The 16,771-nt window shown below is 40.8% G+C and overlaps 1 protein-coding gene across 1 annotated transcript in view; it reads left to right on the forward strand.

Moving 5' to 3' along the window:
* Nucleotides 1-4,914: 4,914 nt before the first annotated feature.
* Nucleotides 4,915-16,771, forward strand: part of BMS1 (BMS1 ribosome biogenesis factor) — a 34,616-nt gene continuing 22,759 nt past the window's right edge. The window contains exons 1-9 of the mRNA XM_080914843.1: nucleotides 4,915-5,051; nucleotides 5,742-5,950; nucleotides 6,796-6,986; nucleotides 7,960-8,039; nucleotides 10,464-10,652; nucleotides 11,156-11,298; nucleotides 12,118-12,239; nucleotides 12,528-12,721; nucleotides 15,683-15,822. Coding sequence (XP_080770969.1) covers nucleotides 5,775-5,950; nucleotides 6,796-6,986; nucleotides 7,960-8,039; nucleotides 10,464-10,652; nucleotides 11,156-11,298; nucleotides 12,118-12,239; nucleotides 12,528-12,721; nucleotides 15,683-15,822 — 1,235 coding nt within the window. The 5' untranslated portion in view covers nucleotides 4,915-5,051; nucleotides 5,742-5,774. The remainder of the gene's footprint in view (nucleotides 5,052-5,741; nucleotides 5,951-6,795; nucleotides 6,987-7,959; nucleotides 8,040-10,463; nucleotides 10,653-11,155; nucleotides 11,299-12,117; nucleotides 12,240-12,527; nucleotides 12,722-15,682; nucleotides 15,823-16,771) is intronic.

Genomic DNA, 16,771 nt, shown 5'->3' on the forward strand with positions numbered 1-16,771 from the left:
TTCCATGTTATGTTTTGTTTTACATGTACTTTATGCTCATTGTAACTAGTAAGATTTCAATGCATACTATCAAAGCTTTAAAAAATAAAGTACTGACAAATATATATTCATATAGTTTTATGTAAAATGCTTTTAAAATCTGTACATGTATCTTTTTTTTTTTAAATAAAGTTGAAAAAAAAAAGAATCTGGGACCATGGCCCCTGGGACTACTCCCCCAATTGTGTATGGTGTTAGAAAGATAAAATATACATTTAGCAAGTATAAATTCAAGAATACTGGAGGGGAGTGTATGCTAGCTGTGGGGAGGTTTGAAAGTACCCAGTCATTGAGCTAATAAAGGGCATATCAAAATATAAATGTGCGTGTGTGTGTGTGTGTGTGTGTGTGTGTGTGTGTGTGTGTGTTTTCATTTATGAATGCAAGCTTTTGGGCAGGTGCAGATTACAAGTGGTTGGTCAGGAGCTCAGAAAGGATTAACTTATTCACCACTATGTAAACCTAGCCAAGGAAGTAACAGACCTTTGTAATGTAAAGTTTAAGTCTCTGAAGAAAGAGACTGAGAAAGACACCAGAAGATGAAAAGCCCCCCATGTTCATGAGTTGGTAGAATTAATACTGAGAAAATGTTCATTCTACCAAAAGCAAAAGATTCAGAATCCCAATCAAATTTCCCATAGCATTCTTCAAATATTTAAGGAAAAGAAATCCTGAAGTTCCCATGGAAACACAAAAGATCCTAAATAACTGAAGGAATCCTGTGCAAAAGAACAATGTCAGAAGGATTACTATGCCAGATTTCAAGATACAAACAAAACTATGGTAATGAAAATGATAGTAAGGGCATAAGACAAACATGTAAGCAAACGGAACAAAGCACAGACATGAGAACACATGACTACACACATCGGGCACGTGACAAGGTTGACAAAAACATACGCTGCAGAAAGAAAACAGCATCTTCAGAAAACTTGTTATCCACAGACCTAAAAATGAAATTAGATCCATAGATGTCACTTTGCACAAAATTTCACTACAAATGAACCAAAGCTGTTGGTATGAAGCCTGACCCGGGAAACTAGTAGAAGAAAACTTGGGTAGATTATGTCTGTGTAGGGAAGGACTTTCTGAATAGTCATTTGCCCAGGAATTATGGAACCTTTATGACATGGAGACTGCTGGAGGAAGCACCGCACTGGGAGTGGCACTTGCTAATTTATATTCACATACTACTGCTGGGTCTATGTTTCCTGTATACAGAAGATGTGGTCTTTCAGTTTACCATTCCTGCCAGCATAATTTCCCAGTTATTATAGATCCTAGTCCCCCAAAGTGTAAACCAAACTGTACTCTTTTTAAGTTGCCTCTGGCCATGTTATTTTAGCACACCAATGGAAAATTAATGCATTGATTACCCCTCTACATTGAGGATGTAGTCTCTACAATGGTCCATTATTAGATTCCTGGACTCTACATGTACCCCATATTAAATTCATACAATAGAGAATTTGGAATTATAATCCTGTCTTAGTTAGGGTTTTACTGCTGTGAATAGACACTATGACCAAGGCAATTCTCACAAATAACAATGTTTAATTGGGGCTGGATTACAGGTTCAGAGGTTCATTCCATTATCATCATGGTGGGAGCAGGGCAGCATCCATGCAGGCATGGTACAGGAGGAGCTGAGAGTTCTACATCTTCATCTCAAGGCTGCTAGCTTGCTTCCGGGCAGCTAGGACAAGAGTATTAAAGGCCATATCCACAGTGACATAACTACTCAAACAAGGCCACACCTCCAAATAGTGCCACTCCTTGGATCACACATATACAAACCCTCACAAACCTATGAGAGAATATGTTGTTTGATTTTCTGTGCCTGGAACACCTTCATATCTGAACCACCAAATGTGGTCTATGAGAAATTTCTCCTTTAGTCCAACACTGGAGGAACTCAGGGCAGACATCACTAGAGATATGGTACTTGCTGGCGGGCTCAGTAGGCTTATGCTTGCCTTATTTTCTTAGACAGCTCAGGACTACTTGCCCAGAGAATGGTGGAGCCCATAGTGGGCCTGGCTATCCTAAGTCAATTAATAATAAGAGTCCAGCTCTCCAGTCATACCTAGAGGCCAATCAAATCCATGCAATTACTTAGCTGAGACTCTTCTTGGATGATCCTATGACTCTAGACTGTGTCTAATGGACATTGAAAGGTAACTGGACAACCAATGAGTTAAGGGTTTTGTGAGGGCACTGAGACAGTAAGGGCTTTTTCATAGTTTGGCACACTAACACGATCTTAGCACGTTTGTTTCATTACACCAAATGGTTCTTTAGAACCCAATGGCTAAGACGTGGAGCTGCAGAACATTCTGTTACAAGGTAGATGCCCAAAGATACTGAGAGTTATGGGAAGGAGATGGGGTGAGAGACATGGCCTTTAACATAGGGTATAGGATCCACTTTAATTTTGAGACACTGGAGTTAAGGTGCCTGAAGGGATGTGGTGTGAATGTTGACATTTGGGCATGCTGGGGCTTGGTGCGCCAGAGAGATGTGGCAGCTGTCTTTTGAAGTAAGCTCTCTTGAGTCCTGAGATATTAGAGAATGTGTTCCATGTAATCTTCAATAAAATTAGTTTGGGTGAATAGTTGTATCTCTAGTTAAATAGACAAATCACATTTATGACACTAGATAAGGCCATTTTTGGTCACTGTTATTAGTGTGTGTGTGTGTGTGTGTGTGTGTGTGTATGTGTGTGTGTGTTCAAGACAGGGTTTCTCTGTAAAGCCCTGGCTGTCTTGAAATTTGTTCTATAGGCTAGACTGGCTTTGAACTCAGAGATTGGTCTGCCTCTGCCTCCTGACAGATGGGATTAATAGTGTGTTCCACCACTCCTAGCTCATTGATATTATTTTAAATATTTCATAAGGAGCCTAAAAACTTTAAAGATTCTAAATGGTTTCAAAAATTACCTCTTGAGGGCTGGAGAGCTGGCTCGAGCAGTTAAAGCACTGATGGCTCGTCCAGAGGTCCTGAGTTCAATTCCCAGCAACCACATGGTGGCTCACAGCCATCTGTAATGAAATCTGGTGTGTCTGAAGACAGCTACAGTGTACTCATATACATAAAATAAATAATTCTTTAAAACTTACCTCTTGGGTATCTACGGGGATAGCTACTTTATATGTCTACGATCTTACAGAATATATCTTCTAAAATATAAAGTTTAAAATCACTATCATGCTGTCGACCATCTTTTTAGATCTTCAGTGATAACTACATTATGATCATTTTTAGTACAAATAATAAATAGGTCCAAGCATTTTACATTCCAAGTAATTTATTGTAATGAATGGATTAAATAAAGATCCCTGTGAAAATCCCGATAGAATTATATGCACAGTGCAATTGATTAGACTGAATCAAAAAAAGAAATTAAGGGAGGACATGACTGCTCCTCTGGGGTTCAGTATTTTATTATAGATATAAGGGAGAGCACTGCCAGAGGCATCTGGAAGAGTCCAGACTACACACTGCCATACTAAACCAGGTCATGTGAGGGGGCAAAGGGGAAGAGAGAAACCAGGAGCTAAGAGTCCGGAAGCAAGCTAGGAGATTTAAGAGACCAGGAGGCCAGCTTAGCCAAAATGGCTGGTTTATATTGGAAAGAACAGCCCATCCCAGGGCTGCAGACTTCAGCTATGGTATAGTTGCCGGCCAGGACGGCCCTGTCACAGGTTGGGACTGAGGGAGGTTTGATTTGTTCAGCAGGCACCTCCGTTAACCGTTTGTCCTGTCTGATCTTACATCCCAATCTTTTTGTTGATGGTGAAGGGCAAAGTAGTCTTTTGTAAAACTACCTCCTGCGAAAATTGGGGCGTTGCTCTGGAAGGCGCAGAAAGGCTAGAATGATGGTCGCTGGAATGATAGTCAAAGGATGGGGAAAGAGAAATGGGAGGGCTGACCTCACAGACTGTAAATTGCTAACCCTTTGATTTTGTTTCATAATCTCCACATGAACCTTTACAGCTGTTTTGTTTTGGTGTGCTATTAAAGGATACAAAACAGGAGAGCTTGAGGAAACCTGAACCCGTGCTCTTGGCTCACTGAGGTGAGAGTTGTTTTGCATGAATGTTGTCATTTTGTGGAAACCTGAATCCGTATTCCCAGGCCGCAGTCACTCATATTTGGTTAAAAAAAAGGTCTTATTTTCCTTGAGATGAGAACTCAGTTTTGAGTCCAGCATAGCTGTAGCAAAGAACTGGGACTGGGGGGGGGGGGGCGTTTGAGGACTTTTCCTCCGGAGGGACTGGACTGAGTCCTGGGGAACGCAAGGCTGAACACAACACAAACACATACGGACACAGACACACAGGAACACAAAATGGCAAGGTAAGACTTGAGAAAAAGTCCCCTACAGGAGTATAGAGGAGCACCCTGACCCTAGCCCGTCGATCCTGGCACAAGAGGGCAGTAGCGAGCTAAAAAACGCAAGGACAGCTCTGTCAGCCCTGATAGTGAACTGTAGCCCGTTGGACCGTAGCCGGTGGAGCAGCGAGAATCAGAGCTTTCGAATTGGGACTGGCGATGACTCAGGCGGCCTTCCAGCGTTCCTCTGGTACTCAAATAAGCAGGCCAGGACACATCGCCGCGCTGACCATCTGAAGCCAGGCCGCGCTGGCCGAGAGACGGATTCCAGAGTGTCTGGGACAGGTTTCCCGGAGGGACTCCAAGGAGAGCGCAATCCCGGCGAAACCGGAAAGTGCGCCTGCGCAACTCTCAGCCAACCAAGCGCTTACTTCCGGCTTTCCCCTGGAAAGTCGTCCGTCCACGGGGTTTTATTCTCTCTCCCTTACTCGTTTCCCTCCGATGGGTACAAGCGCAGGACAGTTTCCGTTTCCGGTGTCGTGCTTGCGGGCGTGAGCGGTTGCTGCTGTGAGTCTGAGTGCTTTCGCGAGCCCTGTGGGTGCCGTCAGTCGTATTCCCGGTGAGGTCGGTTTCCGGCCTCCTGATCGGCTGCTCCTAAGCTGCTCCTGGGCTGGAAGGCAAGTCTGTCAACCGCCGGAGAAGTGCTCAGGGAGTGCGGAGGGAGTTGGTTTGTGCAGTGCGGGATTCTGAGATGTGGCGGGGAGCGGGTCACTCCAGCAGGGAGGGTCTTACCCAGCTCTGCTGCGTGTTCCAGCAAAAACAGGAGCGCACCGGGGAGGGGAAAATGTGCTTCCTCCAGCTGCCGCGAGGCGGGTCTGTCCAGCACTGTTCTGATGTTTTAAACTTTTAGGTTTGTTTTCGTTTAAATTAAAAAGCCACTTCAGCCTGAGCTGTCTAGTATAGTACAGGCCATAGCCACATGCGGCAGTTTAACTTTAAAATTAATTAAAACTTAAGATTGTTTTTATTTTCCCAAGGTACGCTTGAAATTCTCTGTAACCACGTGTAGTTAACAAGGCTACTGTATTGAGAACCGCAGATAGACTATATTTCTGTCATCACAAAAATGAATAGTGTCTATGGCTTAAACATAAAACTTAATAAAAAGCATAGTGTTGGTGCTGGCAACTCTTATACTTTATGGTGTAAGAAAGAGAAGTGAACTTGAAAGATACTGGCTAAACATTTTCTACCTCTATTTGGAGAACAAATACATCAGCACTTAACCAAGTCAATTAAATTACTGACCTCCCATGTTACCCTGATTATAATATATTCCCACCACCATGCTACCCTGTTCCATGTAGGTAAGACTTACTTGTAGTTGATAAATCGCCACCATGGAGGCCAAGGATCACAAGAAACACAGAAAGAAGCACAGTGGGCCTAAAGCCGAGAAGAAAAAGAAACGGCACCTGCAGGATCTACAGCTTGGAGATGAGGAGGATGCCAGGAAGAGAAACCCCAAAGCTTTCGCAGTGCAGTCTGCTGTGCGCATGGCTAGGTCCTTTCACAGGTATGTTCGCCTGGAGCTGCTGCGTATTTCATTTCATTAAGTAGTAGGAGCTTCTCTTAGATGGCATTTATCTTGTGAGTCTGGTTCAGGTCTGAAGGATGGAGGTGTGCTATATGGCTTTCCTAAAATGTCAGAACTCTGCCAAAGAAGTATTTTCCCCCTAACACCTTCTCTTTGCCTATATTTTTCTTTTCCTTCCTTTCTTTTGTTTTTTCTGTCTGTCTCTCTCCCCCTCCACTTTCTATTTTCCTTGTCCAAGAGGGAAAAAAAAAGATTTTATAAAATTTAGATCACAGAAAAATCTCCTAAATGTTAAATATTTCTGTGGCAATAAAAGTGGTGGTTCCCCTCCCCTACCCCCATATATTTTCATTTAATGTAAAATACTAAAATTGCTGTATTTAGGGAGATAATGATATATAGCTAGCAGTTTTCTTTAAACATTCCCTAATTGAAATCTTTTTACAGCATTAAGAAGTTAGGAATTATTCTCATCTGTGGATAAGAAAACAGATTCAGGACACAAGTTAAATAGCCAGTTGATAGAACATTTATTTTATCTCCTACGCCTCGACTTGTGTTTAACTTATTGTCACTATGGTTGCCTCTTAAACATTAAAGCCAAATCAGTCTCATTTATGATATCTTTGATTATGAACTTTATTTTTTAGTCGTCTGTTTTATCTTGACTGAAGAATACTTTTTAAAGGGGTAGAAGTTAACCAGTTAAAATAAAGTTAATTGTATTCGTGTGTTTTCTGTTCTCTATGCCATCTGTACTTAAAACCATCTTTTGTGTTTTGGAAGTAAACTTACTGTTTTGTGTAATTTTTGTAAACAAATAGGACTCAGGACCTAAAGACAAAAAAGCATCACATCCCAGTGGTTGACAGAACTCCACTGGAGCCCCCGCCAATAGTGGTGGTGGTGATGGGGCCTCCAAAAGTTGGAAAGAGCACTTTGATACGATGCCTGATTCGGAATTTTACCAGACAGAAGTTGAGTGAGATCAGAGGCCCTGTGACAATTGTGTCAGGTAGGAAGCGCTGCATAGACTGGTATGACAAGTATTGTTGCCTGAGGTATTGCTGTTTGCTCAAACAGAAATTATAACACTGATATCATTACATCCGATTACCACATGTTTGCTGTTACGGAATGGCCTATAACTTCAAAGGTAACTTTTTACACATACTAGTGTTGATGTATACCTCCTCAGTCTGACTGCTTGGTTAACTTTGCCAAGTGTGCTTCTTGGAAAGGCTTAGGAGCACATTCATTTAACAATAAGTGAGTTCTCATATACTGTACACATCTGTTTTCCTTCTCAAAGGTACTCTAATGGGAATTTGTGTGCTTTCTTTGTATTTGAGGCAGGGTTTCTATGTAGGTCTGGTTCTTCTGGAACTTGGTATATAGACCAGGCTGACCTTGAACTCATAGAGATGAACTCTGGAGTCTTTAGTGCAGGGATTAGAATTTGTGTGCTTTAGTGAGAGTAAATGAGGTAAATTCTCCAGATGGTAATGGTAGACACTGAAATGCCTTGTTAAAGAAGGGATGGAGTAGGGCATCTCTATCTTTAGGATGTCCTCCATCACTGTATTTCTAGTGATAGTACAGGGACATATGACCGTTCCAGGAACATACTGTTAGGTTAGGTTTAATGATGTGTTTAGCATTGAGAGTATAAGAAAATGTGATGGAGACAGAGAGAGGCCTGTAGTTCATCAGGATCATGGTCATTAATTATAAGGTCTGTCTAGGATTATATGTTTTAAATATCTTTTTCTGGGTACAATTTGTATTTTAAAATTAAGGAGAAACCAATGCAGGGTAACCAGGGTGGAATTGATACTAGTTTGACAGTTGTGGCCATAAAAATGAATTATTATATTCCTGTAAAGGTATATGTGTTTTTACTGGATACAGTTAAGAACATGAGTATTACAAAGTTAATGGATTTTCAGGATTTTTAAAAAGTAAAAGTTTCATCCCTGTACTTACAGGTAAAAAGCGCAGACTTACCATTATTGAGTGTGGGTGTGACATCAACGTAATGATTGATCTAGCTAAAGTAGCAGATCTGGTAAGTCAATAAAGGTGGCCTGGGTTCCCAGTGGAGAGTGTGACTATGTGATGGGTTATTTACCTCATTTGCAGGAAATACTTGTGATTATTAAGGAAAGATAGAGTAGAAGTGGTTAAGATTATGGTGACCATTGACACTATCAAAAAAAAAAAAAGGAATACGCCTGATGAACACATTATAAAAACCTAAAGAAAAGCATAGGGTGAGAAACTAATGGACAAGATTAGTATATATATTACACACACACACACACACACACACAAAGACCAGATTATATTGATACACACATTCACATGCATGCACATACATACTTGTTCACACAATGCCTGCCATTTCTTGAATGCTTCTTAGGAACTATGCTAACAGCTTTCTGTAAATTGAGTTCACATACTCACAAATGTCCTCATTCAGGTATTATGAGTACCTTACATATGATGAAATTGAGGCTCCCATCCCATAATTGTTTAAGGATGAACCCTTTATTTATTTATTTTTTATTTATTTATTTATTTATTTTTTTGAGACAAGATTTCTCTGTGTAGTCCTAGCTGTTCTGAAACTGCTCTGTAGACCAGGCTGGTCTCAAACTCAGAAATCTGCCTCCTGAGGGCTAGGATTAAAGGCAAGAGCTGGGATTGATCTGGAATCTCTATCCCCTTTTCTTTTTAAGTATAAGTTTTGTTATATAGAGTATTCTTTGTTTCACTGTGTGATAACTTCCTACATGTGTACACAGAACTTGGTTTCCATCTTTCATTATCCCTTACCATCTCCCTCTCCTACTGAAATCGTCCCAACTAGACCCCTTTGATACCTTTTTAGTTTTGTGTTTTGTTTTGTGCAACAGGGCTTCTGTGTAGCTTCTCCATCCTCTGTCTCAAACTCAGGGATCTACCTGCCTCTGCCTCCTGAGTGCTGGATCAAAGCTGTGTGCCACCCACTTTGGCAGATGACTTTATATCTATTTAGTTAGGGATTTATTTGACCCACTGTGTTTAATTATGACTGCTTATGTGAGTAGGGTTGTTTGCTGGAACACTGGCTTCCCAGCATCCATTAACTACCCATAGTACATGAAGAGATGCTGATGGTCTCAGTCTTGTCCAGGTCACCGTGAGTTCCTGAGTACACTCTTCCCCATCTTCTGGCTTTTAACATTCTTTTCACCCTGTCTTCTGCAGTATTCCTGAGCTGTGGAGAGGGTGATACAGTAATACTGATGTCTTGTTTAAGGCAAAGCATTCTATAGTTGCTTTGATGAGCCATGACTACCACCGTTTGCAAAATGAATCTCGGATAAGAGTCAGACTAATCAATTTGTTTTTGTTTTTGATTCCTAGTTCAGGGTCTCACTGTGAGCCCTAACCGTTGGCCTCGGACCTGTTACATATGCCAGGCTAGTGCCAAACTCAGAGATCTCCATGTCTCTGTCTCCTGCTAAATATAACTACTTAGAAGGCAGCCTGACACTGTGTCCTTTTAACAAAACACCAGTAGTAGATTCTCCTTGAGAGCCTATGATCTCCCCAGCCACATGCTCTTGACCTCAAATTTAATCAAAAAGCAGTTGGTCATCTGAGTGGTGAACATAACTTGACTGGCAGTTAGCCATTGTAGCTCATGGGGTTAGCTGGGTAAGACTGTTGATGATTTCCCCCGCTTCCCCCCAGCAACTTGTACATTCCACAGGGTTTCTATTCTTAATGATTATGGTAGGGTGAAGTGGGCAGGCCTTATCAATAGAAAGTCTATATAGTACTAATTTCAAGAAAACCATAGAGCCTGAATTGAGTTTTCCAACTGGTGGTTTTCAATACTTATTTTTTTAAATGTCTCTTAGCCTATCATGGCAGGATAACAGAAATGTGTGTGTGTGTGTGTGTGTGTGTGTGTGTGTGTGTGTGTGTGTGTGTGTGTGTGTGTGAAGATTATTTTATTTTACGTATATGAACGGTTTGGCTTGCGTGTGAATCTGCACCGTGTGCATGTCTGGTACCTGGAGAGGTGAGAGAAGGCTGTTGCATTCCTGGAACTGGAGTTTTTATGAGCTGCCATGTGAGTGCTGGAAATCCAGCCTGGGTCCTCTGTAAGAACAAATGCTCTAACTGTCCAGCCATCCCTCTGCCACATCAGCCTATACTGATTTTAAATATAGGTATATTTAAATTTGGGAGCTAATTAAGTGTTACTCTTGGTACAATATAGAATGAGCTTGCTAACTCTTGTGTTTTTAAAATGACTGCAATACTTATAATTTTATAATTTTGTGATTTTAAAAACATGAATATTAATGGAAATACCTTTGAAACATTTTTTTTGAATATTTAAGAAAATAAGAGAGTGGCATGATGTAATTTGCTGAATCTTGGTGTGGATGGAGTATTTTCATGGCTTCTGTGAGACATTGTGCTCTGTTTTTAGGTGCTAATGCTTATAGATGCCAGCTTTGGGTTTGAAATGGAGACATTTGAGTTTCTAAACATCTGTCAAGTACATGGCTTTCCCAAAGTTATGGGAGTTCTCACCCATTTAGACTCCTTCAAGCATAACAAGCAACTCAAGAAGACAAAGAAGAGGTTAAAGCACAGATTCTGGACGGAAGTCTACCCGGTAGGAAGAGAGTCATTATTATTGGGTCCTATCACTTTTAAGTAGCCAGAACAAAGAACTGTTCATAAATTCTAGAATTTTCCTCTGTGTGTTTCTAGCCCTTGGCCTGTTTCCTCCCCATGGTCTTTGTCAGGGCCTCTTGGTGTACCTCGTTTGCTTCTGTGCACATGCAATGTATGCTACTAGGCATGGTTTGGCAGTGTTTCAGAAGTTTCTGCTAGCTAAAGGCCAGGACCTACCATTTCTCCTTTTTGTACTACTCTGGCCTGTTGGTCACAAAATCCTTTCTCTGCTCAGGAACCTCAATGCCTTCTCCACATATGCCAGTGTTTAACTGAGAGAAGTTTGCTTTGTGAGGCCTTCTCATGACAAGTCCTGAAGAAAGCAGCCAGCTTTGAAAACACCACGACAGTAACTTCTAAAGACCTTGCTTTTTATGGTATTGACATAGGTTTAATTGACACTTATTCTTACTTTTTAATTTTTTTTTTTTAAACTTTTAGGGTGCCAAACTATTCTACCTTTCTGGAATGGTACATGGAGAGTATCAGAACCAAGAGATTCACAACCTGGGCAGATTCATTACAGTTATGAAGTTTAGGCCACTAACATGGCAAACTTCTCACCCTTACATCTTGGCAGACAGGTAAAATACAAATATCTTTTCTTCCCAGTCTGTGTATTTCTTTTTAACTTTTTTAAGGTTTAAGAAAGATCAGGGACAGTACCTATTGCATGCTGTCATTGGAAGATGCAATGCTTTGTAGAGTAAATTTGAAGTATTTACAGTGTTTGGGGTACAGTTCAGTGCATAGAGGGCTAGCGCAAGCCTCTGGTTGGGTCTCAGCATTGTTCTTTTGTTTTTCCTTTTTATTGTTTTGTTTGTTTTTTTCAAGATAGGGTTTCTCTGTATAGCCCTGGCTGTCCTGGAACTTGCTCTATAGACCAGGCTGGCCTTGAACTCAGAGATCTACCTGCCTCTGCGTACTGAGTGCTGGGCTTTAAAGCATTGTCACCTGACTTATTTATTTATTTTTTTAAACAAAACAACATTTGTATCCCTGTGTCTAGGGCTCCAGTCACTCAGCAGCTGTCTTACTTGGTTGTTTGTTTTTCTAAATATGTTCTCCGCTTTTCCTTGACCCCATGAGGGTATCTTCTCCCTTAGAAGTGCCTTGTGGAGTGCATCACGTATGGAGCCAGGTGGAAGCAGTCATGTTTTTGCTGCTTTTTTTCTAGTGTGGACCATGCTTCCTTGTTTCTGTGTTTTGCAGTTTTCTGAATGATGTGCTTGAGGAATAAGACTCCGTTTTGTGGTGCTTGAGATTAAGCTCTGGGCGTCATGTGCTTGCCAGCGTTGAACCGCTGAGCCATGCTCTCAGCCCATGAACAGGAGTGCCAACACCTGAAGAGAAGTATATGTATTTTTTACGTTCCTGCCATGTGATCATATTTTATTTTCTAGGATGGAAGATTTGACAAACCCTGAGGATATCCGCACAAACATCAAATGTGACCGAAAGGTATCTCTCTACGGTTACTTACGAGGAGCCTACCTGAAAAATAACAGCCAGATCCACATGCCAGGTATTGTCTACTGTAAAGCCCTCAGTATTTGTCACCTGTCGGAACACAGAAACATTACCAAACAAGGCGGAGCCATATTCTGGAGTTTTTAAAAATACCCACCTGTGCATCGTCTGCCAGAAGTGTTGAGTGAGTGCAGTGTTATCTAGTTAGCAAGGTCTACTGACTAGTGGTGCCTTTCCTGGGTCCTACCTCAAGCCTTCAAACGCAGGAATGCTTTTCCAATAGTTGACACTGTTTTGAATGCTTGGCTTCTTGTCAAGTCCCTTCCTGGGTTCTGTCTTCCAGGTGTAGGAGATTTTGTCGCTAGTGATGTCAGTTTTCTCCCAGACCCCTGTGCTCTTCCGGAACAGCAAAAGAAGCGCTGTTTGAATGAGAAGGAGAAGCTAGTCTATGCACCTCTCTCTGGAGTTGGGGGTGTGTTGTATGACAAAGATGCTGTCTATGTTGACCTAGGTGGCAGCCATGGCTTCCAGGCAGTGGTAAGCAGTGTTCTCTTTTGGATTATTCTCTACAAATCTTTTCTTATCAGATACCATGTTCATTTTCTCCTTACTGAGCTTTTTTCTTTTAATTCAAGTTTCTGATAAAACAACTGATTATAAAGGTGTTTTCTTTCCACTGTACCAAGAGAAAATAAAAATACTGTATTTCATGCTCTTCAGATGTGAAGTTTGCAGTTGTTGGCACAGCGTGATGCCTGTCAGCACTGGTCTCCTGCAAGGCTGCAGTGCTTTCTAGTCTACAGTGTGTGTGTGTGTGTGTGTGTGTGTGTGTGTGTGTGTGTGTGTGTGTGTGTGTGTAATCGGTGGTATCTTATTCTTAATTTATAACTTACAAAAACAAAAATTAATTAAATCATATCCCCTTTCCTCTTTCCTCCAGCCCCTTCCATTCCCCCTTTCCTAAATATGTGGCCTCTTTTTGTTTGATTATTGATTATTGTTGTTGCTTATAAATATATTCTTGTGTAAATATACATATACAAGTAAAACTGAATCCATTTGATGGTATTTGTGTATATGTGAGTTTAGGGCTGACCACTTCGTATGGGATAATTAATTAGGGACTCATCTCTAGGTAAGTTATTAGTGGGATGTGAGCCCCCCAATTGTGTGTCTATTGGTGGTATTGTTCAATTTTTGATTAGGCAGCCATATTATTGATATTTCAGAGCTGTAGCCTCCCTGTCATTTCTAGGAAACAAAATCTTACCCACAGAACTGTACTCAGGCTCTTAAAAATTCCTCTGCACCCTCTTATTTGGTATCCTTTGAATAGTAGGTCAGGAGTTGTGGATATATATTATAGACATATCTGTTGGGACTGGGCTCCCCACCATGTTGATTTGTTGAATGGCATTGTGGGCGGTTATAGCTTTCTATAATGGTCTCGATTTGCTATAAAGAGAGACTCTTTTGATGAGGTGTGATAGCTGCCCTTATCTGTGGGGACAAAGATACGTTTTAGAATGCAGTTGATAGTCATGTTGGTCTAGTGACATGGTAGTAGTAAGTCCTCTATGATCCATGACTTATTAGCCCCTAGTTGGTTAGCTTGCCAGTACCAGACGTGGTTTCCCTCCAGTCGATCAGGCCTTAAGTCCAATTAGGCAGCTGTTGGTTACTGCCCAGACATGAGTGCCAGTATTACACCTTTGGGGACATCTTGCCACATTGGTTTTTGTTGGGGTTCATTGGCATCACACCTGTGTAGGACTATTCATTGCTTCCTTTCCTTGATTTGCTTAGTATTTTTTGGTACTATGAAAGCTAGACCTCAGTAAGTAGCTTTCAGGTTGGATCCAGTTTGAATCCTTTGAATTCTGTGTCCTAAGTATGTAGTATCTTTAGCAGTAGGTACCTGCAACCTGAGAAGCAACCAAGGGCAGCAGCAGTGGCCTGTATTGTTTTGGGAGTCACTTGGACTCCTCTGACCAACCACTCGTGGAAATTTTTCATCCTGGGTTTTGGGGTTTGGTTGGATAGTCTGTGACTCCTGTGAAGAACAGTGTCAGACTGTGTGGCATACTTATTTAAGATTTTTAATCGTGTATGTGTGTTTAAGATATGTATACATGTACTTGCATATATTATGAATAATTTTAGGTAGATATAAAATAGTGATTTATTGAGGCTTTATTAAACATCCTTTGTTATTTATCTTTTCCTGTTGAACTTCTCTAGGTTAGAGTCAGGTTTGTGTGTAAGAAGTTTGAGATACTCTTCTTGTTTTGAAATCCTTATTTGATATTTTTATGTATGTGTACATTATATTTTGAGCTGTCAGCCCAATTATCTTCTCTTCCCTCACCCCTAGTGGATACCTTTTCAGTAAGTTGTCCTCCTTGCTGACATGTTTTACCCAACTCTGACTAGTTCTGGCTTGTGTATGTGTTGAATTTTAGCATTTCTTACATTTGCTTCCCTCCCTACTAGCCACTCTCCTTTCCTGCCATTTTTTTTATAATGACCCACTGAATTTAATTAGAGTTATTTGCATGAGAATAGGTTTGGAGTTATTTACTGACCTAGACTACAGAAGTTAAGAGCACTATCTCCTCTACCAGAGGATGTGGGACCTTTCCAGCACCCATATGGTGGCTTCTAACTGACTGTTACTCCAGTTCCAGGGAAACTAATGCCCTCTTCTGGCCTCTGCAGGCCTACAAGCGTGCAAGTGGTACAGGGAAGAGAATGTGCAGGCAAAACACCCTTACTTGTAAAAACAAACAGACAAAAAATAAAATAAATAAAAACCAAAGATTCCCCCTTCAGCAGCCTTTCCTGCCATTTGCTCCCCTGGGAGGGATGGGGCCTCAAGAACCCTGCCCTATCCTTAGTGAGAATGTTGGCAGGCTCCACCTTGTGAAGAGCACAGCTTCTGTCAGTTCATGACAACTGTGGCTGTACCGTGTTCTACCTGTATTCTATAGTCTTCTGAGTCTTGGGAGTGATAGGAACTTTAGGTTTTTGTTAGATTTTTGAAATGTAATCTTACCGAGTTAAAATAGTTTTTGCCTTAGGTTAGATTGATGTATTGCATGAATTCGAGAAACACATTGTTGGGGATCAACATTAGGCTTTATCGCAAGAATTTTCTTCTCTCTCCCTTTTTTTTTTGAGAAAGGTTTCTAGAACTATAATTTTAAAAATTTTACTTTTTGTGTCTGTGTGTCTGTTTATATATATGTGTGGATTCATGTATGTGTTCAGATGGCCACAAAGGCAGAGATGTCAGATCCGATGGTGCTGGGGTTACTGGTGGCTGTGAACTTCTGGTGTGGGTGCTGTGCTAGAAACTGAAGTCTCAGGTCTTACGCATGAGCAGTATGCAGTTGTAACTGCTGAGCTGTCTTTAGCCTGTGATGAGAAATGATGAAACCAGTGTGCTTCCAGAATCCTTTTGCTTTCCTCATTTGTACATTTTCCTGGCTTTAACAGGAGGAAACAGGCCCTACACATGAACTGGTCCAGAGCCTCATCTCCACCCAAGCCAGTATCGATGCTAAGATGGCTTCAAGCAGAGTGACACTTTTCTCTGATTCAAAACCTCTGGGGTCAGAAGATATAGATAATCAAGGGTAGGCCTACCATTTTCCTAAGTTTGTTTGTTTGTAACATTTATTTAGCAGATTGTTAAGAGTTGGTTCTCTATTTACTGTGTCAGTTTCAGGAATCAAACTCAGAAAGTTAGGCGTGGCAGCAAGTACTTTCACCCAATGACCCAGTGACCCACTGACCTGTGTTACTGGCACTTTTCCTAATACTGTGTTCACTTTTCTATTGATTGTTTTTAATTTTCTAGGAGACCACTTGGATATCTTTTAGAGACTGAAATTCTAGAGTAGTAGCTAGATTTTTTTTTTTTTTTTTTTTTTTTTTTTTTTTTTTTTTCGGGTTCTCTCCAAAGGCCTTGTCTCTGAAAGTCTTTTATAATTTTTTTTTAATTACCATGGTAGGTGTCTACTAACATGGCTCATTTTTCATCCTGGATTGGGAGCTTATATACTTGTTTGCCATTATACTTAGTGGGTGCTTGCTGACCATTGACTTTTGTTCTCATTCATGCCTCATAACCAATATGAAAATGATAAACTGCACAGTATAATTTATTATACTGTGCCTTATTGCTTAAAATGGTGATATGAAAGATTAAAGGGTACATTTAAGGGCGGGACACCATTCCCAGGGCTTGAGAGATGGCTTGGTGGTTAAGAGCACTTCCTACTTCTGCAGAGGACTTGGGTTCAGTGCTCACCACACATCTGTTGCCTCACAGATACTTGTAACTCCAGTTCCAGGGGATTTGTGACACCCTCTGACTGCCTTTGCCACTTACATGCTCACTGTATACATAAACTCTGTAGACACACACGTATACATAACAAATAACCTATAATTTAAATATTGTGGGCATTTTCTTTGTCTATGCTTTTTTTTTATATAGTCATTTTGTTATTTGTGTTTCTGACTTAGGTACTGTCTTATGGTATACTTTAGATTTTTATAATTGATGGTTTCATAGTTTAT

Source organism: Micromys minutus, assembly GCF_963924665.1.
Source record: "Micromys minutus genome assembly, chromosome: 3".
Taxonomy (NCBI): domain Eukaryota; kingdom Metazoa; phylum Chordata; class Mammalia; order Rodentia; family Muridae; genus Micromys; species Micromys minutus.